This window comes from Lutjanus erythropterus, chromosome 2 (assembly GCF_056507025.1).
Source record: "Lutjanus erythropterus isolate fLutEry1 chromosome 2, fLutEry1.hap2, whole genome shotgun sequence".
Classification (NCBI taxonomy): Eukaryota; Metazoa; Chordata; class Actinopteri; order Lutjaniformes; family Lutjanidae; genus Lutjanus; species Lutjanus erythropterus.
Genome location: NC_139318.1, coordinates 19,783,964 through 19,811,084, shown reverse-complemented (window position 1 = coordinate 19,811,084; position 27,121 = coordinate 19,783,964). Strand labels below are relative to the sequence as shown.

General features: G+C 40.2%; 2 protein-coding genes across 6 annotated transcripts in view; one reads left to right on the top strand and one right to left on the bottom strand.

The window, feature by feature from the left end:
• The window catches only part of ppfia4 (PTPRF interacting protein alpha 4), an 86,570-nt gene extending 73,297 nt beyond the window's left edge, over positions 1-13,273 (top strand). For 2 of the 5 annotated variants that reach the window (XM_084731186.1, XM_084731168.1), the window contains exons 16-31: positions 242-470; positions 569-604; positions 698-819; positions 1,027-1,142; positions 1,239-1,320; positions 2,163-2,244; positions 2,432-2,632; positions 3,970-4,032; positions 4,369-4,395; positions 5,666-5,841; positions 6,068-6,165; positions 7,690-7,865; positions 9,303-9,371; positions 9,462-9,648; positions 9,803-9,900; positions 11,739-13,273. In XM_084731186.1, coding sequence (XP_084587312.1) covers positions 242-470; positions 569-604; positions 698-819; positions 1,027-1,142; positions 1,239-1,320; positions 2,163-2,244; positions 2,432-2,632; positions 3,970-4,032; positions 4,369-4,395; positions 5,666-5,841; positions 6,068-6,165; positions 7,690-7,865; positions 9,303-9,371; positions 9,462-9,648; positions 9,803-9,861 — 1,723 coding nt within the window. In that variant the 3' untranslated portion in view covers positions 9,862-9,900; positions 11,739-13,273. The remainder of the gene's footprint in view (positions 1-241; positions 471-568; positions 605-697; positions 820-1,026; positions 1,143-1,238; positions 1,321-2,162; positions 2,245-2,431; positions 2,633-3,969; positions 4,033-4,368; positions 4,396-5,665; positions 5,842-6,067; positions 6,166-7,689; positions 7,866-9,302; positions 9,372-9,461; positions 9,649-9,802; positions 9,901-11,738) is intronic. The other 3 variants (XM_084731202.1, XM_084731177.1, XM_084731194.1) reach the window with 2 other exon arrangements.
• A 2,040-nt stretch (positions 13,274-15,313) lies between these two features.
• On the bottom strand, positions 15,314-17,169 carry myog (myogenin). Its single transcript, XM_084731155.1, has 3 exons — positions 16,577-17,169; positions 15,675-15,774; positions 15,314-15,585 (listed from the first exon to the last, which is right to left on the bottom strand). Exons 1-3 carry the CDS (start codon positions 17,108-17,110, stop codon positions 15,467-15,469), a joined length of 753 nt encoding a protein of 250 aa, XP_084587281.1. The 5' UTR covers positions 17,111-17,169; the 3' UTR covers positions 15,314-15,466.
• Positions 17,170-27,121: the final 9,952 nt, after the last annotated feature.

The window sequence follows — 27,121 nt, the reverse complement described above, 5'->3', positions numbered from 1 at the left end:
TAAGCTACTTTTAAAGTTTTAAAGCCATGATTTAATCAGATTTAAAGATTATTTTTCAGTTAGTGCAACCAAGCCTAACTGATTTTATTTTGTGTTTTTTAATTTCATATAAATACTGTAATTATGGACTGAATTTAACTCATTAGCACAGAAATACAAGGTGTGTGTTGTGCATTAATGGATGAGATGTTGATTATCCAAAGACTGAACTATGTATGTGTGTGTGTTTGTGTGTGTGCAGGATGATCCAGGTGGAGAGAGAGTCAGCGGACCTCCGCTCAGATGAGATTGAGTCCCGTGTGAACAGCGGCAGCATGGACGGACTCAACGTGACGCTTCGACCCCGGGCCCTCCCCACCTCCGCCACTGCCCAGTCCCTGGCCTCATCCTCCTCCCCGCCCACCAGTGGCCACTCCACACCTAAACATCACTCACGCAACACCAGCCATCATCTAGGCATCATGACTCTGGTCAGAGAGAACACACACTCTGTCTCACACACACACAAACAGCAGAATGTTCTTTGTAAAAAGCTATATATGTAATTATGTGTTATTTTGTCCGACAGCCAAGCGACTTGAGGAAACATCGTAGGAAAGTAGCAGTAAGTTTTCGAATACAGCTCATATTGTGCAGCTTTTTGTTGCCTGACTGTGGCTTTTGTGACTGAGCTGAGTTGCTTTTGTGACTCTTCTAGTCTCCAGTGGAAGTGGACAAAGCTACTATCAAGTGTGAGACATCGCCTCCCTCGTCCCCCCGCAGTTTACGCCTGGAAACCAATTTCGCTCAGTTCACAGGCAGTCTAGAGGATGGACGAGGGTAAACACACTCACAAAACACACACACACACACACACACAAACACACAGATAAATCAGCAAGTTTTGAGAGATCCTTAATATGGTGCAGATTGTAGTGGCTGGAGTGGGATCTTAATCATGAATCTTTGTCTTTTCTTCATACAAAATATTAAATCATGTTATAGATTTTACTGTAACACAATTTGCTTTGTTTTTTCTGTTTGCAGAAAGCAGAAAAAAGGCATCAAGTCATCTATCGGCCGATTGTTTGGGAAGAAGGAGAAGGGGGGTCGAATGGAGCAGACTGTAGGCAGGGATGGACAGCCTCTACAGGCCCTATCAGGTACACTGCAGTTTAAACACCCACTCTCATGCAGACTGTATGAGATTGTGAGTGATTTACAGAAGTATTAATAACTAACGTTTTGCTGGATTTCAGACTTTGAGATGGGCATCGGTGACACTATGACTCTGGGAAAACTGGGCACACAGGCTGAGAGGGACCGCAGGATGAAGAAAAAGTAAAAGAATCCTTTATTTCTTTGACTTAATGTGTTTTATTTCTTGTCCTTCACTGCAAAAAATCATACAGGAACTCAGTGGAATCAACATCTTTCTCTCATTAATCTCTCATTAACTTAATATACATGCTTTATTTGCTCAAATTAATTAAATTTAAAATTTTATTTTAAATTTATTTTCAGACCAGAGTTGAATGAATGTACTCTACAATCAGCTCATTAAATGAACATGATTAGCATATTTCCAGTCTCCCTAGCATGCAGACCCCCACCCAGACCCTTCTTTTAGATGCTGTGTGTCTCTAATACACTTTAAGATAAGTCATGGTTGTGTGTTTTCACAATAATTAAAACACTACAAACCATGATGAAGGTTAGTTCCCTCCTCTTACACTTACAATTGAATAAATCCACTGGGAGCAGTTTCATTTCATATTCTTTGTGAATGCTGGAACAAAGCAGCTCAAACAGGAGCAGCTGCAACTGTAAGTTCTTTGTGTAAAATCAAGATCTGACTCTCCACACTGAGAAAATGTAAAAGGACATCAAATTTGTTTGAAATGTTTGTTAGTGTGACTGAAGAGTTGTTAGTTCAACTTAATATCTTAAGCTTATTAAACATGTTTTCTCAAGTGCAGCTGAATTCATATAAATCGTTTGACTAAAAGAATTTATTTATTTTGAATCATGACAAAATTAAGTCAATTTGTCTTTTGAAATCCAGTCAACTTAAATTGTTAAGGCAGCCTGGACACCCAACTTTTAAAGCAGTTTTAAAGGTTTTTTTTTCTTAATATGGTCACAAATACTTTTCTGTGGTCTTTCTGTCTTTCTTTGCTCAGACATGAGCTTCTGGAAGATGCCAGGAAAAGAGGCCTGGCATTTGCCCAGTGGGACGGCCCTACTGTTGTCTCCTGGCTAGAGGTACTTTTTTTTCACAACACCTCCCTCTATCTTTCTTTCTGCTACTCCATCTAATACGAAACCTAATATACTGATATCAAATACTAGACAGACCATTACTGCCCCATTTGCGCTCCCTTCACCCTTCTCTCTGACCTTTTATGGCGACAATGGTGGTGATGTTGAATGTCTTGATGGCTCTCACCAGCTGTGGGTGGGTATGCCGGCGTGGTATGTGGCAGCCTGCCGGGCCAACGTGAAGAGCGGAGCCATCATGTCCGCTCTGTCAGACACAGAGATCCAGCGGGAGATTGGCATCAGCAACCCTCTGCACCGACTCAAACTCCGCCTGGCCATCCAGGAGATGGTCTCCCTCACCAGCCCGTCTGCACCGCTTACCTCCAGAACGGTAAACTAATACAACAAATACACCCCCATGATCGCACACACGGCTTTCTTCATGCATGTAAAAATTAATACATAAAGAAATAACTGAGCATGTGAGCCCACACACAAATTGAATCCGAGATTATAAATATGAGAACATTACACTACACAAGACACTCAAAAACCTCCTCCACTACTTGGGATAGTTTGGACTATTTGAAGTGGTATTTTATGAGGTACTTATTGATAGTTAGTGTATTACCTACCGTCGATGCCAGTCCACACAGCCACAGTTTGGAGAAGCAGAGAGGAGCACTGGCACAGAAGCTAAGCAATGAACTGCTTTGGATGGTGGTCAGCAACAAAAGGTTACACCACTTTACTTTCTCACCAGTTAGCCTACCAACCTACCAGTCAACCAACCAAATTCCAAAGGCAAAGTCAGTAATTTTACCTCACAGAACATAGAAATTGCTGGTCCACCACTGCCTCGATCTGGTAGTTTTTTTGTGTTATTGTGTGACTTCAGTGAATCTAACTATCCTTTAAAAACACAGAAGTTACACAATAACACAAACAAACCAACAGCGAGGCAGTGACAGACCAGAACCTTGTGTTCTGCATTGTAAAATTACTGATTTCGCCTTAGGAGTTTGGTTGGTTTGGAGAGAGCGATATCTGGCCTGTATAATGTCAGTTGCTTGTCAGAAAAGGCTGTCTGACAGCAAGCTAAAGCAGTGAAAATATTCTAAATATAGTGTACACTTAAACTGATTATGATTTTTTTAAGATGGCTAAAATGCTTTTTGCTGCTGTCCCTGTCCACAGTAGTACACTGCTTTGCTTCCCACACTGTACCTCATACAACCCCACTTCAAATAATCTGAACTATCCCTTTAACCTTCACTTTGCACCTTGCAGTGATGAATCCTCACACTTTTTTTTTCTCTTTTTTAGCTTTTCGCCTTTTTCTTCTTCTTCTTCCGTTCACACCACAGTAGAGGCCTGGTTTATGTCTTTCGACTGAGGTTGACTTGTCCTTTACTGCTGCCATAAATTGCATGAGGTTCTGTGGGAAAACGACACAGAAATAGTGCCAGATATAGCGACAAGCTACCTGCCTGAAATACACTCCCTCCCTTGGCATCACTCAACACAGAGTTTGTCTGTGTGTGTGTGTGTGTGTGTGTGTGTGTGTGTGTGTGTGTGTGTGTGTGTGTGTGTGTGTTTGTCTGCGTCTGTGTGTGTGCACGGCCGGGTCAATATGTGTGAAAATATACGCATGAGTGATTCTTGGTGTGTGTTTGTGTGTGTGTGTGTGTGTATGTGTGTTTGGGTGTGTTTTTGTCCTCCGAGCAGTCCTCCGGAAATGTGTGGGTGACTCATGAAGAGATGGAGAACCTGGCTTCCTCCACTAAAGCGGTCAGTACCATCTGGGTGCTCCCCTCCCCTTCCCCCCCACCAAACACTATCTCACACTCACGCCGTCCCCACTGCGACACACATATGTCATCTCCCGGAAGACCCCTTTAAACACCCATGACATCACACACTGATGCATTTTTGTGCTCATGCTGGTATTGTTGTGGGTGTTGGATGTAACTGTTATAACCTGTGGTCATGTGGTCTTTGTCTACAGTTTACTGACATGACTGAACGTTAACTGCAGAGTCAGAGCTTTGTGTGTGTTTCTAAATGTGCAGTGTGTGTTTCTGTCTTTCTAACCTTGCATATTGTCTCTATCATGCTGCCACTCAGGACAATGAGGAGGGCAGCTGGGCACAGGTGAGGTCGCTGATCTGCTAACATCTGTCTGCACACACTCTGAGCACTCGTCTCTAACACTTACACACATACGTGTATTTGAATTAAAGAGGGCAGTCAATTCATCTTTAATAGAAATTCTGCAGTCACGTGTTCCTCTGATGGTCCCATTTCCCAAATGGGAAAGTCAATACTTTGGTGTTTTCATGAGCTTTTGAGTCATAATATGGAAATAACATGGATGCTGCACCAGCATATTCCCTAAAACCACTAACACATTGCTTTAACTGACTTGTCACCAAGGTTAATGCTAATGAATAACTTTTCCAACTGAAGGTTATGACCTGATACAATATTACAAATTACATGCGAACAAAAAAATATATGCAATATGTGAATTAATAAGAAGTTATCAACTAAACACACGGGTTAATTTGTGCTGATCCAGCTGAAACAGGATCCTGGATTGGGACTAGCACCTATTTGATTAGATTTTGTACCTCCTTTGTCACGTTTTGTGTGTTTGTGTAACACAATGTAACAGAATGTTATCTGATGATCACTGAAAGTCCCACACTGTGAAATAGTGAAATAACGTAGGGGCACAAGCATCCAGACACATGCTTTTATTTAACCATTGTTCCACTAACCCAGGGGTCTGAAATATTTACTCTCAAAAGAGCCATTTTTGTCCAAAAATAATTTACTTTTGTCTGGAGCTGCAACTATTAAATTCTCTATTTTCCTCTGAAACTTTTTTTTTTGGATTTGCTATCCATGGCCAACCTAGGGAGACTCAAGAATAGCCACCAGCAAAATTTAGATTAAAAGGCATTAAGCCATAGATGTTATAACAACAGTGTTTTGTCTCTAGAAACTACTGTAAAATACAAACTGAACAATCTCAATCATGTCATGTTGGCAGGACAGGTTAAAGTAATGATGCAGGCCCAACAGCATCCCCTTATCCACACTGACTGGGTTAGGCAACAAAACTACATGGTCATGTTTGGGAAAAGATTATTTGTCTCTGTCATGTAGGTGTAAATAGTGACAGTGGCTATTCCACCACAGGTGCTAATATCATCTGCCAGATTTTATTTTACCTTAGTTACTTAAAATGACAGAAATAGCATTTGTCTTACCACTTCAGTAGCTTTTCTTTCTTTCTTTTTTTTTAACATACAGTCCTACATCTGTGCTCACATGTACAGTACATAATTCTGAAACAGAGCAGCCTCTCTGTTTCTGTTGCACAGATTAGTAACATGATGTCCTCCTCTCCCTGTAGACTCTGGCGTATGGCGACATGAATCACGAATGGATCGGGAACGAGTGGCTGCCCAGCCTTGGCCTGCCTCAGTACCGCTCCTACTTCATGGAGTGTCTGGTGGATGCACGCATGCTGGACCACCTGACCAAGAAGGACCTTAGGAGCCACCTCAAGATGGTGGACAGCTTCCATAGGTCTGTTAGCTTAGCATAGCCGTTGTTTGATCAGCCTCCTGCTCACTGGATACATTAGCAACGGAGATGAGAAGGCTAATGATGCGTATGTGCCTGTGCTTTTCTATGTGTGTGTGTGAGCTTGTTTGTTCCATCATGTTTGAGTGTTTTTTTCAATGTGTGTGCATGTACGTGTGTGCATGTGTGTGTGTGTGTGTGTGTGTGTGTGTGTGTGTGTGTGTACCAGGGCTAGTCTGCAGTATGGGATTATGTGCTTGAAGAGACTCAATTATGACAGGAAAGACCTGGAGCGCCGGAGAGAGGACAGCCAACATGACATGAAAGGTACACTTTTACACACACCCTGATGAACACAAAAAAAAGTGACAAAAAAGCAAGCACACACACAAGCACGCGCGTTCCAACACTAGATCACAGCCATGCACACGTCCGCAGACTCATCAGGCCAGGGTACCACCTAGTGGTTATGCGTGATATTGTCAATTTGGCCCGAACATTGAAACAGCTGCACCTTAGAAGACTGTCAAAAAGCCAGCTGAAGCAGGCTGCAATCTTCTGATCCAAAGCTCCACATACCAACAGTATACACACACACACACACACACACACACACACACACACACACACACTTAGATTCAGCCAGCCCTCTTGCCCTTTTGACCTTGAGTTCTGCACATGAACTTGACTCAGCTGTCATGTCAGATCACAATCCTGCCCCGTTTACACACACACACACACACACACACACACACACACACACACACACACACACCGCCTGTTCAAACTTGGAAAGCTGGCTGACAGCTGTGCTTTAAATGAACAAAGGGAGTGTGCCAGTGAGTTGACACTATGTGGACATGCACATTATCTCTTTATCTCTCGTTCTTCCTTTCTCCTTCTAGACCTCGTACTCGAAGTTGATCGTATTTACTGGTAGTGACGTGCTGACACTTTGTGCAACATTTAGTCTATTGGAAACTTCTTGGACCCAGTAATGGTGTTGTCTTTAAACTTTTATGATTGAAATCATCTATGTCATCATCATCATCATCATCATCATCATCATCTATAGGCCAAGTGGTTGAAATTCAATTTGTTAGTAAGAGTTGCATGATGGGCAATTTCAAGAAAAATAAAGAAGATATTAAAAATCAAGTAAGTTTATTGTTATTGAACTACATAGTGCAGAGAAGATATAAGAAAGCATTTTCTCATTATTGTACCCTTATTAGCATATCAATAAATTAAATACTCCATATTTAATGACAAAAAGATGAAAAGCCTTATTTGAGACATTTTTTACTTGTATGTTGTTAGTATTATACTACTGTGTTAGCAGTAATAATAGTAATAAAAAAAAAAAAAAAACTATCATTGTATCAATCATACCTAAGATTATTATGTGGGCTAACTTACTACTGGCAAATATCAAGAAAAACAGGGTTGTTCTGATGAAAAATCTTACAGGTGGCTAATGTTAGCTAGGTGCACATCATCATTGCTTATAAAAATCTTTTACATGTTTCTGAACATCGTACAGATGGACTTTATTCATTTTAGATCACCTCTCTAAATGAACTAAAAGCAAAGTATAGCAATTTCCTGTTTTGGGGAAGTAATTACCTCATTATGCTAATTACTCAAATTACCCAGCATGCAGCTCTTAGCAGCTAAGCTTAATCTCATCTGCTAAGCCTATAAATATAGGCTTAGCAGATGAGATATAAATAAGCCTATAAATATAAATGGGAAACAACATTGTTTGATTTTACATGGGCCATACAGGCATTTCCAGTAGACTGATTGTGCTACAGTACCGTGATTCTGAACTGCTCTCTTTGACTTTAGATGTGTTGGTGTGGACCAATGAGCAGGTGATCCACTGGGTCCTGTCCATTGGTTTGAGGGAGTACAGCGGCAACCTGTTGGAGAGCGGCGTTCATGGAGCGCTCATCGCTCTGGATGAGACCTTCGACTACAGCAGCCTGGCGCTCATCCTGCAGATCCCTATGCAGAACACACAGGTGGTTAAAGAGGAAAACACAGTTGGTTTGCACTCAGCATGCAATGGCTGAACTGATTTGAATGGAAGATAATACACGTTGTATGATCTGATTTTTAAAAGTGCTTTGGTCCGTTTTGTTGGCAGTACATGACCCTGGAGAAAGATAGTTGATTGCTGAGTCTCATTCAAAGGTTGTGGACACTTCGGACTGGTGGCTTGAATATAGTTGATTGTTGAGTCTTGTTACCAAACGCATACTTTTGGAAAGTTTCCCATCAGGGGCTCGATGTTCTAAAGCCTGAAAACAGCCAAGAGGAAGAGCAGAAATCTAGCTTACTCTCAGACCACTTGAATGATATCATGCTGAAAGGTTATTAAAGATTTTTTGCCCAGTGAAGCTAAAAATATACTTCCTAGCCGTAGCTTTAAAGGGATAGATTGTATTATTTAATGAGGGGTTGTACTTATCGATAGTCAGTGTACTGCAGACATGACAGTCATCATGAGGGGCACCAGCACAAAAGATAGGCTGCTGTGGACAAGGTCAGCAACAAATGGTATTTTAGCCACTTAAAAAAAAGTCTACCTAATATAATCAATATCAGTTTAAGTGTATGCTATATTTAGAATATTTTCACCACTTCACTTTGCTGTCAGACAACCTTTTCCAATGGGAAACCATCATTAGATGCCAAATATCGCTACACAGACAAAATCAATCATTTTATCTCACAAAATACAGGAGTTGCTGATCAACTGCTACCATGATTTGTTTTTTATATATATTATTGTGTGACTTCAGTAAATCTGAACTATGCTTTTAAAACAATGAAGTCCCCCAATAACACAAACAAACTAAAAGGTTGAGGCAGGGATAGATCAACAAACCCTGTGTTCTCCAAGGTAAAATTATTGATTTCACCAATGGAGTTTATACTAATAAGATCAGTTTTAATTTGTATCATAATATCCTTCACATTCAACACTTCTCTTTCCCAGTGCTAAGCTCGTGGCCTTTCTACAGGCAGTCCGTCTTCCAGCAGTCTCAGTTGTTGAGGTTTTAATGAGATTGGTTGATTTATTTTTTGGTGACTCCGTGGTTTGTGTGCAGTCAGCATTTCCTCCTGCTGCTGGCGACACAGTGCCAACATTTTCTCCTGCTTCAGAGTCTGCATCAGTTATTCTCTGATCAAAAGCGGCTCTGTTGTTCTCGCTCAGAATTCGGTTGAGAGAATTTCCTGGCCACCGGCTTCAGTACAGATTACTTGCCCACAGTTTCATATTTCATATTGGTGAACAAAAAACACGAACAGGTTTATCAGAGGAATTGATTCTAATTTTACAGGTAATACCGGAGCTTTTTGCCATCAGCTCCTGTTCATTTCTGACCCTGGTTGGTTGAACCTCAGCTTCACTGCGTCTCCTGCTGACAGACATTGTGTGTGCTGTTTTTCAGGCTCGGCAGGTTCTGGAGAGGGAGTTCAACAACTTGTTAGCTTTGGGGACCGACCGTCGACTCGAGGAGGTGACCTTTGAAAGTGCTGCTGTGATCAAATACAACATCGTTGAAAAAGAGCCAATTTTCTGACCTTATTTCTTCTCCCTGTCCCTGTAGAGTGGGGATGACAAGTCTTTTCGACGGTCTCCATCTTGGCGCAAAAGGTTTCGGGCACGAGAGGGAGGGGCGGGGCTGGGCATGATGGCAGGCTCCATGGAAACGCTGCCTGCTGGCTTCCGTATGCCTTCCATGTCCATGCCGCCCTCTGTGAACTTGATGCCCAAGAAACAACTTCAGCCTGAAGGTGCGTTACAATACTAACCAAACTCCTCTACTTCATGTATTTTTTTCTGTGTGTATCTGTTGGCTTCTGTCTGCCTGTCCTGACTGACTAACTGCATGCTATGTCCTCTTTGTCCTGCTACGCCCAAACCCCCTCTGTGCCACTTCCTCTCAAGCTCCTCCCCCGGCGCCCCCGAGACTCGACCCCTCGGCCGTGCGGACCTATTCATGCTAACTTCTCTCTGCTTACTAACAGGAGCGCTAATGCTAACAGGTAAGCTAACGAAACACCACCTGAAACTGCTAAACTTACAGGTCAGCGCGCTTTTAACCACCATTGGCCAGCTTTGTGGCATGAGGAGGGAATGTGGCACTAACGTTACACAACCAGGCTAATGTATTGATATATGCATCTGGCTAATTTGAGCCTTTTATCTTGTAATATGAGGAGTGATGGGATTTTATGGATAACTGTTTTAGTTATCAGAATCTATTAAGTAATAAGGTCTGATATTTTTAGAGTTAATATTGGACTTTATCCAGATACAAACTTTTGACAGATTATTTAAACTTGTGACTTTTGTCAGAAGAAATTCATGGTGTGATAATGTCACTTTTGAGTAAAAAAAAAAAATCTCAAGGGCAAGGCTGGCGTTCTGTATATTTTTCCTATTTTCAAGAAATCCAATGAAAAGACCAGAACAAACAAAAAACACAAAAACGTCTCTGTGTCCAAATCTTGATAGATCATATTAGTCTGTATTACAGAGACCCATTGTTATCCAAAAAACATGTTAAAAACACACGAAAGAGCCACAATCTTGCACATTAGTGCAAAGTTTATCATTTGCAGTCCTTGCTGTAAAGGATACTGCACAGTAAGGTCCTGTATTCATAGGACGGCAGGGAAGTACATTAGGTTAGTGCCCTTAACCAAGGCACTGGTATAGAACTGGAGTTGGTCTCCGGGGGCCGCAAATGGCTTCCCACTGCCAACACAAAGATCAAATTTTTACTGTGTATGATTGTGTTTGTGACCAATGAAGCTCTTTGTTTTTTTGCTCTTCTGTATTTGCACCTTCTCTTCAGTCAGAACCAATGGGCTGAGTCAGTGAATGAATCAGTGTAGGAAGATCAATGGACTAACCATTTTTAGTGGTGGTATTTTCTTGGACTTGTTGACAATTAGAAAAACACTGAATAACACCAGCCTTTTCCTGACATTAAATCATCAATTTACACAACAGAATTTTGTGTCATCCACCCTCCAAAAATAAGATAATTTCCTCTGAGAATGGTTTCATTCAATTTGATTCTCTTCAGTTATTGTGCATCAGAATCAGTACAGAATTTTTGTTAGATATGCGTGACAATACTGGCACGACAATGGTATCAGCTGATGAAGGCTTTAAAATGAAAAATAAATGAACATTTCTGCCAGTATGACAGGCTGACAAGATGACACTTTAATTATGCACACATGATGTGAGTATGTCTGTGTTGTAGAGGTTTTGTTTCTGAAACAGATAGCAGAGTTGATATTTGTAATTATTGTTCATCATTGATCATGTGAGGAGGAGCCAAATCACATTCTTTCAACACAACAAATTTAATTTTCCATTTTAAGAGCCATAGTCCCAATCATTACGATGAATTTGTGAAGAACATAGAGTAACAGGCACTAGTGGAAAAATAAAAGCTGTCTGCAGTAGATTTCTTATTTTGCACAGTGAATGTGTACATTTTTAAGGAATTTATATCATCCGATAGTGGGCCATTGCAATAACAGCAGGCATAATAATATGTCAATTCCACTATAGGAGAGGCTTACTGTTCTCTGCAATCAGGTGGAAAAAAATATGGCCATATATGGGTATCGACATCAGCAGATTGCCAAAGGAAAGACATATTGGCATATCAGATCATATCGGAAAAAATCTATTCTTGTGCTTTTCTAATTTTTGGCTTTTTTTTTTTGGCTGTCACTAATTTTGTCTCATGTCATTTTAAATTCTGTTTCTATTATAAATGTCGAAGTAAAACCAAGTAGCAAATACAAACTATTTCTTTGACTTCCTCACTAACATTCCTCACCTCTTCTCTCTCTTCCAGTGCATTCTCATTACCTATACGGACACATGCTTGCGGCCTTTTGAGAGTGATATGCCAAATCTGGAGAGGGAGTCCTGGGTGCCACTTGCTGCCCAGCCTCACCTCCCACCTTTCACCTCTCACCTCTCCTTCGGACACGTGCAATACAGAGGCCAACTCTGACCTTTGAACTATTTGAGAGTGCTCATTGGCTGCGCTCGCTGCTGTAAAGGAGACTCATCCTTGTCTCTCCCAGTTCACCCCCAGTGCTCCCAGTAGCCTTGTTGTTGTGGTGTTGTGCTCCTGCTCCTCCTGGTCTCAGCTGTGGGTTCTTGTCACGGTTCTAAGGCAACTCAAACGTTGGTTAGTGTAAAAAAAAAAAAAAAAGATGATCAAGTGGTTGATTTGGCTTTGGGAATGATGAATACTTGTATAAATGGCAGATCCCACTGCACATTGCCCCTCTACCGGTTATGCAAGGTATTACTCATTTATCGTCTCTGTACATAAAATGGATGACTTATGTTTTTTATAGAAATATTATATATATAAATATATATATATTGGAAATATATATGGAAAATAATATAATATCATTGCTGTATGAAACCCAATGCCCTGTATTCAATAGTGACTGTTCTCTTTCTCTTTCTCTTTCTCTTTCTTTCTCTTTCTCTCCGTGTCGGACCTTTGTGTGTCTTTTGCCGTATGCTGTAAGTGTGTGAATCATTAGTGGGAGGGTCTCACTAAAAGAGGGGGTGTGTTTCTACAAGGACTCTTCACAGGTTCATGGGTCCAATTTCAGACTTCTTCTCTCTTTGCCTCTTCTCCTGTTCTTTCCTTTTTTTTCCCCTCCTCCTCCTCTTTCTCTTCTTTTGACACTATGTAGCTGTTACCTCTCCTCTCTTTGCCTCTCTCGCCTTCAGTATGACACTATGTAGCCTAGAATAGAGAGAATCCTTTAATATGAAGAGTGAGTGCGTGAGCGTGTGTTTGCGTGAGTGAGCAAATGAGTCTCTCTGGTCGTGTGTGGAAAAAGGCCGACCCCAGCCGTGTGACCATGACGTTTCTCTGTGGATGGGTAGTGTGAACACTGTAGCTCCTCTCTGTTGACTCCTTACTTTTCTCTCAAATCAAAACTGTAAACTGCTGCTCAAACATCAGCCAATGATATACACATAAACAACTGCTCAAAGTGACGGACTGGACTCGTCTGATCCCGCTCCGTCGCCTCCCGTTTAGTTGCCATGGAGACGTGCCAGTGAGCAGTCAGTACTCTTGGCTGACCAACTCCTCATCCAATGAGAACACAGCATATGAACCAGTGAAGCGCTGGATGGGTGTATACAATCTTTTATTTATTTTTTATTTTACAGTTTTTTCCAAGGTGTCTAAAAGGTGTAACGTGCTATGTGGCAGCTATGAGTACTGTGTCTTTATTCCAGGTGTGAAACAATGCTGACAAATCAAGATTTTATTATTTGGCTATTTAAAAAAGTGAACTGTATTTATGACACTATATAGACATAAGTAAAGCTGTTTTTTAAAGATTTGGATGTTGTGTTCCTTTTGGGATTATTGCAGGCAAAGTACCTCATTGGTCTGGAAGCACATTTCCACCAATATGATAAAAAAAAATAATCTTTTTTTCCATCACATTGGTAGGAATAGGTTTCCATACATGGGTGGTTAAGTACAATTATAAACAAGGTGTTAAAAATTGTATTTATAAAACAATGAGTAAGCCATAAGCCATTATGTTTGACAAAGGTTCTCATTATTTTGAGATTCCAAGTGTCTCAATATTTTGAGATACTACACTGAAAAAAGTCATACAGGAATTTAGTGGAATCAGTGAATCACTTCTCATTAACTCAACGTAAATATACCACCTTTATTTATTCAGTTCAACTGAGAAGCTCAGCTAAGTTTCAATTATTTATTTTCAAAACGCTTCAGAACTTATGCACATCAGTTCTTCTAACTTGAAGTCTTTTGATTAATGATAAGTTGAATGAATCTACTGTACAGAGTTCAGTCAAATTATTAACTTAAGTTTTTAAAGAAACATGATCAGCATATTTGCAGACTTCCCAGCATGCACTGTTTGAGAGTTTCAGCTCTCCAGAGATCCTTCATTTTTAGCTTGAAGAAAACATATGTGATGAAAACTTGCAGTATGTCTCTAATGCACTTTAAGTTAAGTCTTGTTCATAAAACTGTACATCACAATGAAGGTTAGGGTTGAATTTAATTCCTACCCCCATGCACTTAAAATATATAAATTCAGTGGGGGCAGTTTCATATATTGTCTTTGTGCCAACGCTGCACAAAGACAACAGGAGCAGCTGCAGCAGTAAGTTCTTTGTGTAAAAGGAAGATTTGACTCTCCAAACTGAGAAAATGTACTGGTTAAACTTAATTATTAATTATTACAATTTAATTAATTGGTTTATTTGACTCAAAGTTTATTTGTTTTTTGTTTTGTTTTTTGTTTTTGTTTTGATTACAAAATTGCAAATTTGTCATTTTTACAGTACGAATCATTACTTTGACATACAAACATTATTTTAAGAAAGTTTTCACATCATTTTGAGATACAAAGTCAGTATTTTGAGATACCAAGTCATAACTCTGACATGCTAAGTCATTACTTTGAGGTACTAAGTCATTATGTTGAGATATCAAGTCATTACTTTGAGAAAGTATCTCATTATAATGATTTAGGATCTTTTTTTCATTACTTTGGCCGAGAGTTCCATACATTGTCATACATTACAATACAATGACAAACAATATATTGAAAATTGTCTTTATTGCAAGAATTGAACAGAAAATATCACTTTTTGGAACATCTACAAATACACAACAATCTTAGTTATAAAAGTCAAAAATAAGTTAGCAAAAAATAAAAAATAAAATGGCAAAACCACTCTGTAGAAAAAGGGAACGTATTTACATCACTAGCATTCATTAACCAGTTTAAATTAAGCAGATCTTGGTCAAAACTGCCATGGTACATATTGGCCCCACAAATAAACTCATGTTCTTTTAAGCATAAAAACACACACAAAAAAGAATGAAAGAAGGTCAGGGAAAGGTTTCGAAAAGAGGAAAACTTAAATTAAGTAAGGAGAAAACCAGGCTTTGTGGCTCTATCAGACTGAGAGATCCACTCTAGTAACTAGGTATTGAGTTCATGCAGCAAAGTCCTTGAATCTCTACTTAGACTAAGCTCCTGTGGCTCTGACAGACAGGTCTGGACCATGGGATAAGGCAGGGAATAATGGGAATAAGGCCTCATTGAGAACAGGAGGAATTCAGTTTGAATAGCAGACCCATTGTTACAAATCTACAGAAGCTTATTGCATTGATTTGAGGAATAAGAATTTGCTCTGTTTCCGAATTAATAAGATAATTTTTCATGTAAAAAATGTCTGTTTTTCTGAATTAACGAGATTTTATTATGTATTGTATGTATGCATGAAAATTTCTCATTAGTTCAGAAAAACAGATTTTTTTTTACATTAAAATGTAGCTAAGTATATCAGAAAATTACAATTTTTTTTCTCATGTAAGCTTCCGTACAATTCAAATAAATCACTCCTTTTATTTTTAGCATAAGACACTCAGATCAGTGGAGCTGAAAAAATAAATTAAACTGGAAGTTAGAAGTTGTTGTCAGCCTGCTTTGCCAATTGTCATTTTGCTTTCTGTCTGTGGCTCTATGGGTCCGCTGTTTTGAGGGTCTACTTGGGAATGTCCATGGGAAAGGCCACAGCTCCATCTGCTGCAGAAATGCTGTCCACGATGGAGGTCAGAGCGCGCATGTTCCCCTGCTCTGGAGAGTCAGCAGCACTCAGAAGATCTGCAAAGACACGCAGACACACGTTCAGTATCTGAGCGAGAGCACTGATCTTCTTGTGCTGTCTAATAATGAGTCTGAACTGTACTCACCCTCGCTACTGTAGCTCTGTGTGCACTGCTCGGGAGTGCTGCTCCACTCTGGGCTACTGCAGCAGGTGCTGCCCGAACTGGGCTCGCTTGACGACGACACCTGTTACCATGGAGATACACACACAGGAGTCGCTGTCAGTCACTCTGTGTTATGACACGGCACACCCCACCCCACACAGAAAGCACACACTACAGTACGGTGTAATACCACACACACTCTCTCACACCACCACCAGTGCAGCCTGTGACCCCTCAGAGGCAAACTTACATAACGGGCCCAATCTCAACTAGACAAACAAGACTTTTACATCAGAAAATACAACTAAATATAAAAGAGACCTTGTAATAAACCACTTGACAGAGACAGCTGTCAGATTGTGGCCTCTGAGTGTGTTTCACTACATTTTGGCACCTCTCATCAGTTTGTTATTGTCATCTCTTTGACCCTTCAAACAATCAAAAGATTCCTATATTCTGGCAAATTGCGACTAAGAAATAGATTATATAATCTTAAAAATCTCTTTGAATAATTGCAATAATTAAAAGGACAGGAAAGGTCTGTCTGTTCATTCTGTACCTAAATAGATAAACGGATCCACCAAAGTCCCCAACTGAAACTTCAAAACTGAGCCACAGTGAGCAATTCTCAAACAGACTTTAGGCTGTATTAGTTTGTCAAAGACACACATTATGAAAAACTTTGACCATTTCTTCAATATTTGCTTTTATAGTGTCTCTCTGTCTATACTTACATTTCATCTTTATTTTAACATCCTCCACCTCTTTCCATCTAGCGCATTATGTCTTTTCTTCTTTTCCCTGTCTGTTCTTTCTTTTTGACTTTTGGGTTGTCTCTCAATGTGCCCCTCTACTTCTAATCATCCCTCCGCTGTCCTACTCACTCTGGGTTGGGCCGTGCTGGGTCGGTAGTGCAGTCCCTGCTGTCCTGTCTCAGTGTCCTGCTGGTTGAGGGAAGACACCAGGGCCTGCAGCCTCTCGATGTACTGGATGGCACTCCGCAAGATCTCCACCTTGGGCAGCCTCTGATTGGGGTTCATCAGGGTGCTCCTCTTCAGAGCATCAAAGGCCTCGTTCACTTTCTTCAGACGTCTCTTCTCCCTCATAGTAGCCGCCCTCCGGCGGTCCATGGTGACTGTCTTCCTTTTACACAGCTTACAGGCCCAGGGCAGGCACTGGCCTGGGCAGTGGGGCTCGGAATGAGGTGACAGGCTGGATGGAGAGGCTTTGTCCTCTGTTCCCGTCACCCCGACTCCAACACCCCCAGACAGACTCCCGCACAAGCCCATCATGGAGTTCCGATCCTGGTAGGCACCTTGGTCGTACGCCCCAGGCAGGCGAGAGGGGAAGTAGCTGTCCCCTCCCTCGTAGAAGCGCTGGTCAGGGAAGAAGTAAGGGTTGGTCTCAAAAAGCTCCATACTGGACAACGCTGTGGTCTGAGAGGGGACAACGATTCCTGCTTCCCCGTGGAACGGCTCTACTGTATGTGGTCTTCTGTCCTGTGCCTGGAGCGTGTGTTGGAGTGTAGGTGTGTGTGGCTGGTTTTCCTGGGTTTGTGATGAGTGGAAGACGTGTGGAGAACAACTGGTGTGGAGCAACTGTAGGCTGGCATTTAAACCCCTCTGCCTGCTGCAGGATCACAGGGTTAAATTTAGCACGAGCCCCCAGAAACCTGACACGACGTTTAGCTGTTGCTGCACATCTACACTTCACATCTCTGTTGGGCCCTGCTCTCTAGGGCTTTCAGGCCCGTTTATGTGTGTGCATGTGTGCCCTTGTGTGGGTCTGTGCGCTCGTGCGTGTCTTAAGAGGCCAGGATATGATCAAGTTGCCGTGGAAATGGGAGAGATAACCTCGGATCAAAGATGTCCGTCTTAATGAGCTAATCCCAGACTCGCGTCTCCCTCCACGACACCATACATGAAGTCCCCTGGCATAGAGGAGGGGGACAGGCAGTGGGGACCGTCTGGAAACAGCTGTCACTCCCACTAGGAGCCAATGATATGCAATGTCAAGAAGTTGTTTGACTCTTAGTTCTAGATGGGAAGGAAATGAGGCCAGAGATTGTTGTTTAGTCAAAACTAGGTCAGGTGAATACTCGTTCTCTGTTGTGGCTGAAGGTTCAGAACGATCAACCTGGGCCTCATTACAGAAACTTCCTAACGTATGTTATTTTGGGATAAAGGATTTTTGGTATTACAAGAATAAGTTTCCTAAGAGCTTTTCAGAAAAAATCCTGTCCTATCTCTGGATAGGAATTCAGCTATTACAGAACCATCCTCACTGAAGACTTTCAGGAATCCCAAGGATGGCTTAGACCCTGTCCAAAATTCAAAATAACTACCAAACTTGGCAGCACCACTGTTGTTACGTCTGTATGGAAAGACAGTAAAAATGGCAGATAGATGTCAGATAGATCGTCATCAGCTATGATGGTTACTTAAAAGTGAAGAAAACAACTTCCATGATCCTACTCCACTCTGCAGCATCATCAAATTACATCTTTTGTTATTGTTTTAATGTAAGAGAGACTCCTAGTGACAGAATTTTCATGTAGTGCATTTAATACCACATTGCTAACCGGAAGTCCCAATTTGGTTGATACTAAATATATGAAAGCTTAGGTGTCATAAAGGCTGATATCATTGTTGGGGCTCGGTTTTACATAACCACATTCGTATCTACTGACTTTCCTTCTAAGACGATTGCACAGAATGATGCAAGTGACCTTCTGGGCTAAAGTGGACTCTGAGTCAGGCAAGCCTGTGCAGGAATGGACAGAGTACTGTACTGTAAGTCGAGAACCAAGTTGACACTGTCTCCCGTTACGTTCAGAAATCAGGGGACAATAATCAGACGAGCACACTGAGGTATGGCCTTCGTTGTCCTGACCTCTTCCAGTCAGTCGTAGTCTTAGCCTAGCCACCAGGTGTTAATCCTTCCAGGACATGTTTCGCCTCATAGCTCACCAGCTAATTCAGACTGGCTTCCGCTAGCATGGACAAACTGCCAAAAAACACACACTTCTGTCAGCAGAGAAGCGGCCTTAAATGACAGGCATAGTGTGAAAAGTGTTACGTTCCTCTATATCCCGTATCACCAACATAGGTTTATCTCAGTAATACACATACCTGACAGGAAATGTTTGCCAGAGACAGGAGGATTGCTCTGATTTGTGTCCATACAACATATTATGCAGAGGGGACACACAGGGGTCTGGTGCATACCACTGCCCATGACAAATCCAGTCAGGCCTGGGACATTTGTCCCATGCTGTCCCTTTCTCTTTCTTAGCTTTCTAACAGAGACAACACAATGTGAAAGAAAAACAATGTTTAGAGAATTGCACTAAAACAAAATGGCATAGGTTCATACTCACTCTTAGACAAAGACAAAATTCTTAAAATGGGTATGGTGCTTTTTTCTGGCAGCCCCAAAACCTACAAAACAAAATATAAGTGAATATTGTTGCACCTATGTATCTTATACCTTTAATCTCCATTTAAACCCCATCTGTTTGATAAAATAACCCAATTTATTGAACTCTTCTATTTGTCATTCACTAGCTTATTTCCAACATTTCCAATCCTCTTCACCGATCCTTTCCTTATGCTTACAGATGTAAGGAGATGAACATAGGCATTGAGAAGTCTGTGTGGCTTGTTAGCTTACCTGAAAACTGTGAAAATTCAACACACTGAGCCTTTTCAGCTAGATACCTAGCTACATCTGTAGTCATAAAACTACCCAAGCTAGTGCGGATAGTGATAGTGCTGATTATGTTTATCATCCATACAGACCTTTTTCACAGCAGTCGTTCTGACATGAAATAGTAGCTGAGCACAGGTGGCTTTTGGTTAAAGCAGTGCAATTTTACATTTAGTTGTGAAACTAGAACAGAAATGTAAGTACAGAGGTATAATGGCGTCAGTAAATGTTGGAAATATAGCTCATTTCTTGATTAGCCTGATGAGACTCCTGTGGCAGTTTGTTAATCAGAGTACTTCACCTAAGTTATTGTCATTCGATAGAGTATAGCACAGTGCTCAGTTTTTTTTTTGTTTTTTTTTTAGGTATTTATAAGTCAAACCTTAATTATTCTGAGTCACAGTGTCTTCTCATTGGTGTGGACTGATATTTGCCTCGTGCGATTCTCGCTGATTTATCAAACACATCGTGTAAAAAGCATATTAGTATGCATTCTGGCTTAAGGGGATACTTTACTGGCACACCTAAATGGAAGTGAGCTGTAATTGTAATTAATTACGCTTGTGCTTCTCCTGCCATTACAAGTATAGAGAGAAATGTCTTTTAGAGAGCTCTCACATCTTAATGGGGCTCTTAATTACTGCTTTATCAAAGGCAGGTGCACAGGAACCCTAAATATATGTAAAAACACAAAACGTGCTAAGTGCAAGCAAGACAAAACTTCTACAGGTGCCTAATTAAAGTGATTTAGCTGGAGGCTATTCGCAAGAAAAAGTCAATTCACTATTCTCTTTTTTCAGTAGTTCATATTTTTACCTTTATGTATTCTTATTACCGTACTTATGTAACCTGTTCCAGTACTTTACCTAGTCTTACCTTTTATTTACTTACATTTCCTAATTTTATGGTATTAACTATGAAGTTATAACTACATCTAGGCAAGAATTATGAGGTTGCTTTAAATCTTTTGCCTGCAAGTGAAACTATCCTTCTCAATATAAGATATCTTGTTGATACAGTCAGAGGGGTCAGCTCTGGGACCGGGTGCCAGGCAGGCAGTGGTCTGGCAGGACTGGGCCGTGGATTGTGGTCTAGAGTCCTGGGCTTTGGGCTTCGGGTTTGGGGTCGAGGCAGAGTGCAGAGTCGAGACTTGGCGCAGGGCTGCGGTGGGCTGTCAGGTTAGTCTGTGATGGATAGTCACTGATGGTGGAGCGAGTACAAAGACGCCTGTGTTGCTCTCAGGGGTACAGCAGGGAGGGGGTCTGCAGTGTGTCAGAGTCACTCATAACCCTCTGTCATCTTAACCCATTGTCAGCAGAATGAGAGAACTGCTCAAAGTGTATGTGTGTGTGTGTGTGTGTGTGTGTGTGTGCGTGTGTGTGTGTGTGTGTGTGTGCGTGAGATGTAGTTTCAGGCACACACTTGTGTCTTGTTTAAGGAACAAGTCCCCTCTCAGCATTTTGAAGTGAGCACTTGAGATGCAGTAAACTAGAAGAGGTTGGGTGTTTATTTACTGTTTGCACAGACTGTACACTGTAAAATTCATACAGGATTTTAGGTAAATCAGCGAATGCTTTCTCATTAACTGAATGTAAATATACACGTTATTTGTTCAAGCTAATTAAGCTTAAAACAGAACACTTCAGAACTTATAAACATGAGACGTGCTGAATGAATGGACTGTACAGAATCCAAACAACACATTGAATTAAGAGTCTAAAGAAACATGGTCAGCATATTAACATGCTGGATCTTCCAAAATTCAATCAGCCTAGTGAAGGAATTTAAAGTTCAGATCAAATATTTATCCAGATGATAATTAGGACTGTAATTAGATTTGACTTATCCTTATTTTTTTGAGACTGGTACTTAATATTTTAGCTGTTTGTACCTGCAATGTAAATGTCTTTAAGTTACTTGAGCTTAGAATTACAAATAATTATTTTAAGAACACTTCAGAACTTCTAGGCAAAAGTCTTAACATTATTTGACTTGAAATGATAGGTTGAATTAATATACTATACAGAGTTCAGTCAACTTCCCAGCATGCATTGTTTGAGAGCTAAAACTCTCCTTGTAAGAAAAAATATATGATGAAAACTTGTTGTGTATCTTTAGGACACTTACTAATTCATGGTTTCTTGTTTTTTGCAATAATAAAAACACTGAACATGATCGCTCACGTACAACTGAATTAACATTAATTAATTAAGTTAAAGCAAATAGTTTACTTTTACAGTGTGACAGTCACATGTAAGAGGTAACACAAAATAAAAAGAATTCAAATATCTATCATCACATTTGATTTTATTCTTAAGAGAACCTCTAGTGAGTCCACAGCAGTGAGAAGAAGAATATGTCTTTACATTTCTACTTCACTACACTTCACAGAAAAATATTGAACTTTTTACTTTTACTTTTTGAATTAAGATTTTACATTCAAAACATATGATCAGTTTATAAAATTATATGTTGTTACAGATTAAACTACTGAAAGTATTAAGTAAGTTAACTCCACCTTGACATACGTCAACATTAAAGTATCGATTATATAATACATCAGTAGTGATGCTCCAGAAATGTAATGGTGTAATAACGGTGGGATTTAAAAAGGTAGAGGCCATATACACATAATACACTGTGTGTGTGTGTGTGTGTGTGTGTGTGTGTGTGTGTGTGTGTGTGTGTGTGTGTGTGTGTGTGTGTGTGTGTGTAGCGGGGATTGCCCTGTCACTGGTAACACTGTTCCACTTCTCCTCAGTGACAAGCAGCAGCACATTGTGGGACAGCTGAGCAGGAGGGAGGAGGAGGGGGGAGGGATCAGTCCTCCTCACCCCAGGTTAGCCTCAAGATCATCACTGACCTGGAGAACTGTCATCTGAGCGCAGTCGGGAAATCTCAGATATGTAAGAGGAGAATAACATAACAAGAGTGACAGAGTGTTGATTAAAGGTGGATAAACAAGGACCTCTATCCAGCGAGATATAATATCACATACAATGACCACAAAGGCAGACTACATTTATTTTATAGGTCTTCTATTTTGAACATTTTCATTAAAAAATACATATATATATATGATTTGGTACAATTTATAGGGAAAATAAGAGACAACGTTTTAATACAGTTATCTGAGTTTGGTTAGTTGTGTTCAGTTTATAAGATGCTGTCTTCCAGAGAAATGCCCTAAAGCTATGATCTTAATTACATGAAAAGCTGACTGAGATTTATTTAAACCCAAGTAAATACTACTTTATCATCTGAAACATCATATCTGTTAAAATTGTGTGCTTGTCAGTGTTCCTTTTTTTTTGTGTGTGTGTGTGTGTGTGTTCAGCAGTGTTTCCTTCTGTACACTAATGTAAGGACTCTCTCGGCTAGCTGGCAATTATTTGAAGTTAATTAATTGTTAGTGTACCAACTGTCAAATTAGAACCAAAATCCTCCCCAAGTTCCTTTTCAACTCTCTGTAAAAAAAACAACAAATATTCAGTTTCTCTCTTGAAAACTAATGGGAAACTATGAGACTTTTGGTGTTACTATTTTTGATTTAAAAAATTGTAAACATATTTTTATAGAAGTTTTACTTGTTCACGAATACTTCAAGGTCCAGTTTGTGAGATTTACAAGGATTTAGTGGCAGAATATGGCAGAAATTGAATATAATATTCATAATGTTTTCTGTAGTGCAAAATCACCTGAAAATAATAATAGTTGCTTTTTCTGTACTGTAGAATGAGCCGTTTGTATCTACAGAGAGCACGGGTCCTCTTCCATAGAGGCTGCAATATTGCCATATATTGCTATATTTCCACCATAGCCCAGAATGGTGAAACAAAAAAAACAAACAAAAAACACTCCCCCCCAACTAAAAAACTAAGGGACAGATACACATTATTAAAGGAACCATTCAATTCAATATTTATAATAATCTGAAATGGTCAAAATTAGTTATTTCAACCAAAATTGCAGTGGAATATTATTGTCCACCACAGCTTTAAAGCAATTAAATCCTATTCCATGCCTATTTACCCTTTATACCTTATAATTATATTTTATATTATTATATTTTACAGTAAAACTTCTCCTATGTTGCTTGTACTGAATCTCATACATGTACAGTGATAATAAAGGTATCAGTAAAGTTACTGGCAACAGAAAAACATGGTCAACCTCTAATCCATTACTAAAACGGTGGGCAGGTTTAACTTTGGTTACTCTCCACTACATCCTTGCAGATATGATGAATGTGATTGTGGTAGTAACAACTCAAACATGTGATACAGGTTTTAAAAAGTGTCCAGTTTAAGAAAAGGGAAGGAACATGCGTCTAATTTCTGGGAATAAACTGGAGGGTTTCTGTATTACTCAGGTTCCTACTTTTCCAATGTCAAATTCAAACACTTCTCAAGAAATATCAAGGTGCATGTGATGTTTCTAGTATGTTTTATGTAAAGCACCTGTCTGGCTTTGTGTCAAATGTTTATGTTTCTGTGATATCGTATCTTCATTAATGCGAAGCAAGGGACTGTACTATACCCAAGACAAATTTCTCATCGGGGACAATAAAGTTTACTCTAACTCTATTCTCAAGCTTTTCCAACACTGTACTGCTGTGGTAAATTACATATTTTTTATATACATATAATCAAAATGATTATTTCACTTCCTTATCATATTAAAACAGCTACATGCTGCTGTGCTATAAGCAGCCAAAATTCTGTTCCATGACAGCGTTTTACAGAGGGGTAACAAATTGAAGGCAAACACAAAACAAAGTGTTATGTTTCTATGTGTCACCTTTCTGTAAGTAGACTTGGCCGGGTCAACATCCAACTTATTTTGTTTCTTCATCTAAAAAGTTAACTATTCAGTCAGGTAGCCGTTTATTCTGACAGTAATGCAATTACAGTTTCAAACACTTAATCCTAAATCCAAGCACTTTTCTTGAATTTTAATCAAGTGTTTTTAAGGATTTCCAGCACCCGTACAAACCCTGATTACTACTGTTATGCATTGTTCTGGACGCATGCCACAATGTTATGGACTGGTTAAGTGCTTTTTGGAGGGGACATGGTCACCATAGTGACAGCAACAGATGCCCGAGTGTGTCGCCATGATGACTGCACATGCATTACTGAACCCTTGGACATCATTTTACTACACAATGCAGAGCTCTCCTCTTTCAGATTATGGTTTTATACTGACTACAATGGTGACAGATGACAAAGCACTGACCTCCTCCTAGATGATCATCAACACAACACGATGAAAACAAATCAATTTTCTCTGGGGCAAATGAATGGGAGCTGATTACTAGTCTACTATGGCCAAATATTTCTATTGAGTAATGAACCTTACATAAGCTGCAGAGCTGTACCGTTTGACTGATGTCTAAAGGTGATGTGACACTACTACGGCCCAGCTAATCATCGGGAGAATACTCCCATTCATTCCTGTTCAGAATGAAGTGCCCCCACCTGTGTTTTCACAGGGCTCTGGAGGCCTGGAGAAAGCTTTCTAAGTCAGAGGGGGAAACAGTAGTTCTGTAGCCTGGCCATGCTGCTGCTCACTGGGGCTTTTATCGCAGAGTAATCCCCTACAACAAACAGAATGGCCGGCATGTGCATACGCAGCTGTTGCCGTCTTAGTGCAAGTGGTGTCATGTTAAATCACAGGAATGGACTGAGCCCCTGAGCCATCCACTGCCCTTCCCTTCACTGGCATCCCACTCACTGCGAGGCTCCAGCACACATGGACAAACAACCATACATACTCATACCTACAAACATAACCCACTTCCCACTAACATACTTTGCAGCACATGGAGCCCTAAAGTTATTCACTGTAAATAACCTGTGTTCCATGGCTGCAAAACAACCAGATTATTAACATGACATATATTCCAATAATGGCACAGGTTGTATAATGAAAACCAACAGCATCCATCTTTTTGAGACTGCCAGTTTCACTTTCATGAATCAGGAAGGTATCTGGCAGGGTAAAGCTGGGCCCTCATAAAGTCTATCCGGTTTAATTCAAAGGCAATTTACACCTTGATGTTGGCCAAGTGTAAACCACAATCAGCATGGCTACTGTAGGACAGTGGTTCTCAATCTTTTCAAGTCATGACCCCCCTGAACAATCAGGCTGGTGTTTGCAACCCCCTTATAAAATCCATATGGCAGAAAGTCAGGGTGATATTTCCGAAACTTAGTGGGCTCTTGCGTGACCCATCACTCATGGTAGCTAGCAAAACTGGATATAGCTGCACTGTCAAAAAAGTTTTTTGGTTTTTTTTGTAAGACTTTATTTGAAGGGTGTGTATAAGGCTGTCATTATACTGTCATACCCATGAAAGGACATCTGTCATGAACATAAAGGAGTCTTTATGACTGTTGTCATTCAGATGACATCGTTTGAGATGTCCTTGGTATGACAACTTGACAGTAACCAATACAAAAATGTCTCTGTTATGACAACTTAGACAACCAAGACAAAATAGCCTGTTAATATCTTTGTCTTGACAACTTGACATCAGACCTAAAGAAACTGATCAGCTTAATGTTTTAACATTAAACTGTCATATATTTTTGGTTTTGACAATGCCCGTCATGAGATCGTTATAACTCATGAATAATTCCCTTGACCTTAAAAGTAGCACCATTTGGATTTGTCATAAAGATGTCACTAAATGCTATAAGGCCAGTTTGATGACAAGTATCAAGGTGATTGAGCTTACAGAGTTACAGTGGTTAGTTTAGTTGTTGCATTAAAAGTGACATAATTGTCTGAAAGACACTGAATGACAACAGTTATAAACATTCATAAAGACTTATTCATGTTCATGAAAGGTGTCACGACATGGTTATGAGTGTGTAATGACAATCTTATGCACACACCTTTAAATAATGTGTCACTGTGTTGTTTATTTGTTTTATTTGTGTGTGTGTCCAATCAGAATTTATATTCACTCACATTGTCACAAACACACTTAATAAAATCTATTCTAAGTTAAATTGATTCACTGATGCAGGCAATATAATGAAAAAAAGTTATTAGTTTTAACCATTCATGGGATGGTTGTTACATTACTGCTTGTTACAATAGTTTTATTTTATTCTACAAAATCATCTGGTGAGCCCTGCAAATTATCCCAGGACCCTTTTGGGGGTCCCAAACCACAGGTTGAGAACCACTACTCTAGTAGACACTGTTGAATCCTGTCTGATGCCAGCGATGTGTATACGACTTCAGTGTTGTGAGATATGAGTGGATGGCTATGCAGAAACTACGCCCTGATCCCAGTCAGCCCAATTTCTCAGAGTCATCTTCCATATCTGGCCTCCTGCTGTGGCTACAAGAGGATAAGAGCTCAATTAAGCTCTTCTCTAATCTCATTTTAATATGTCACGTCTCATTACCTGTTTAACCCCTCTATTTCTACTTTTATTTTGAAATTCTCTCTGTCTTTATGTCTTTTTCCATATTCCTATCTTTGTTTTTCTCTGGCTCCACTGACCTTCTCCCATGTCACCAGTGGGACAAATTTAGCAGGCCTGGTTTCTGGAGCGACCAAATAGTCGGACACAACAGAGGGGAAAGTGTGTGTGTGTGTGTGTGTGTGTGTGTGTGCATGGAAGTGAGAGAGAAAGGTCCTGGCCACGCAGATACAGTTACACATATCCAGACACATAACCAGAAGAAAGCAAAGGAGGGTA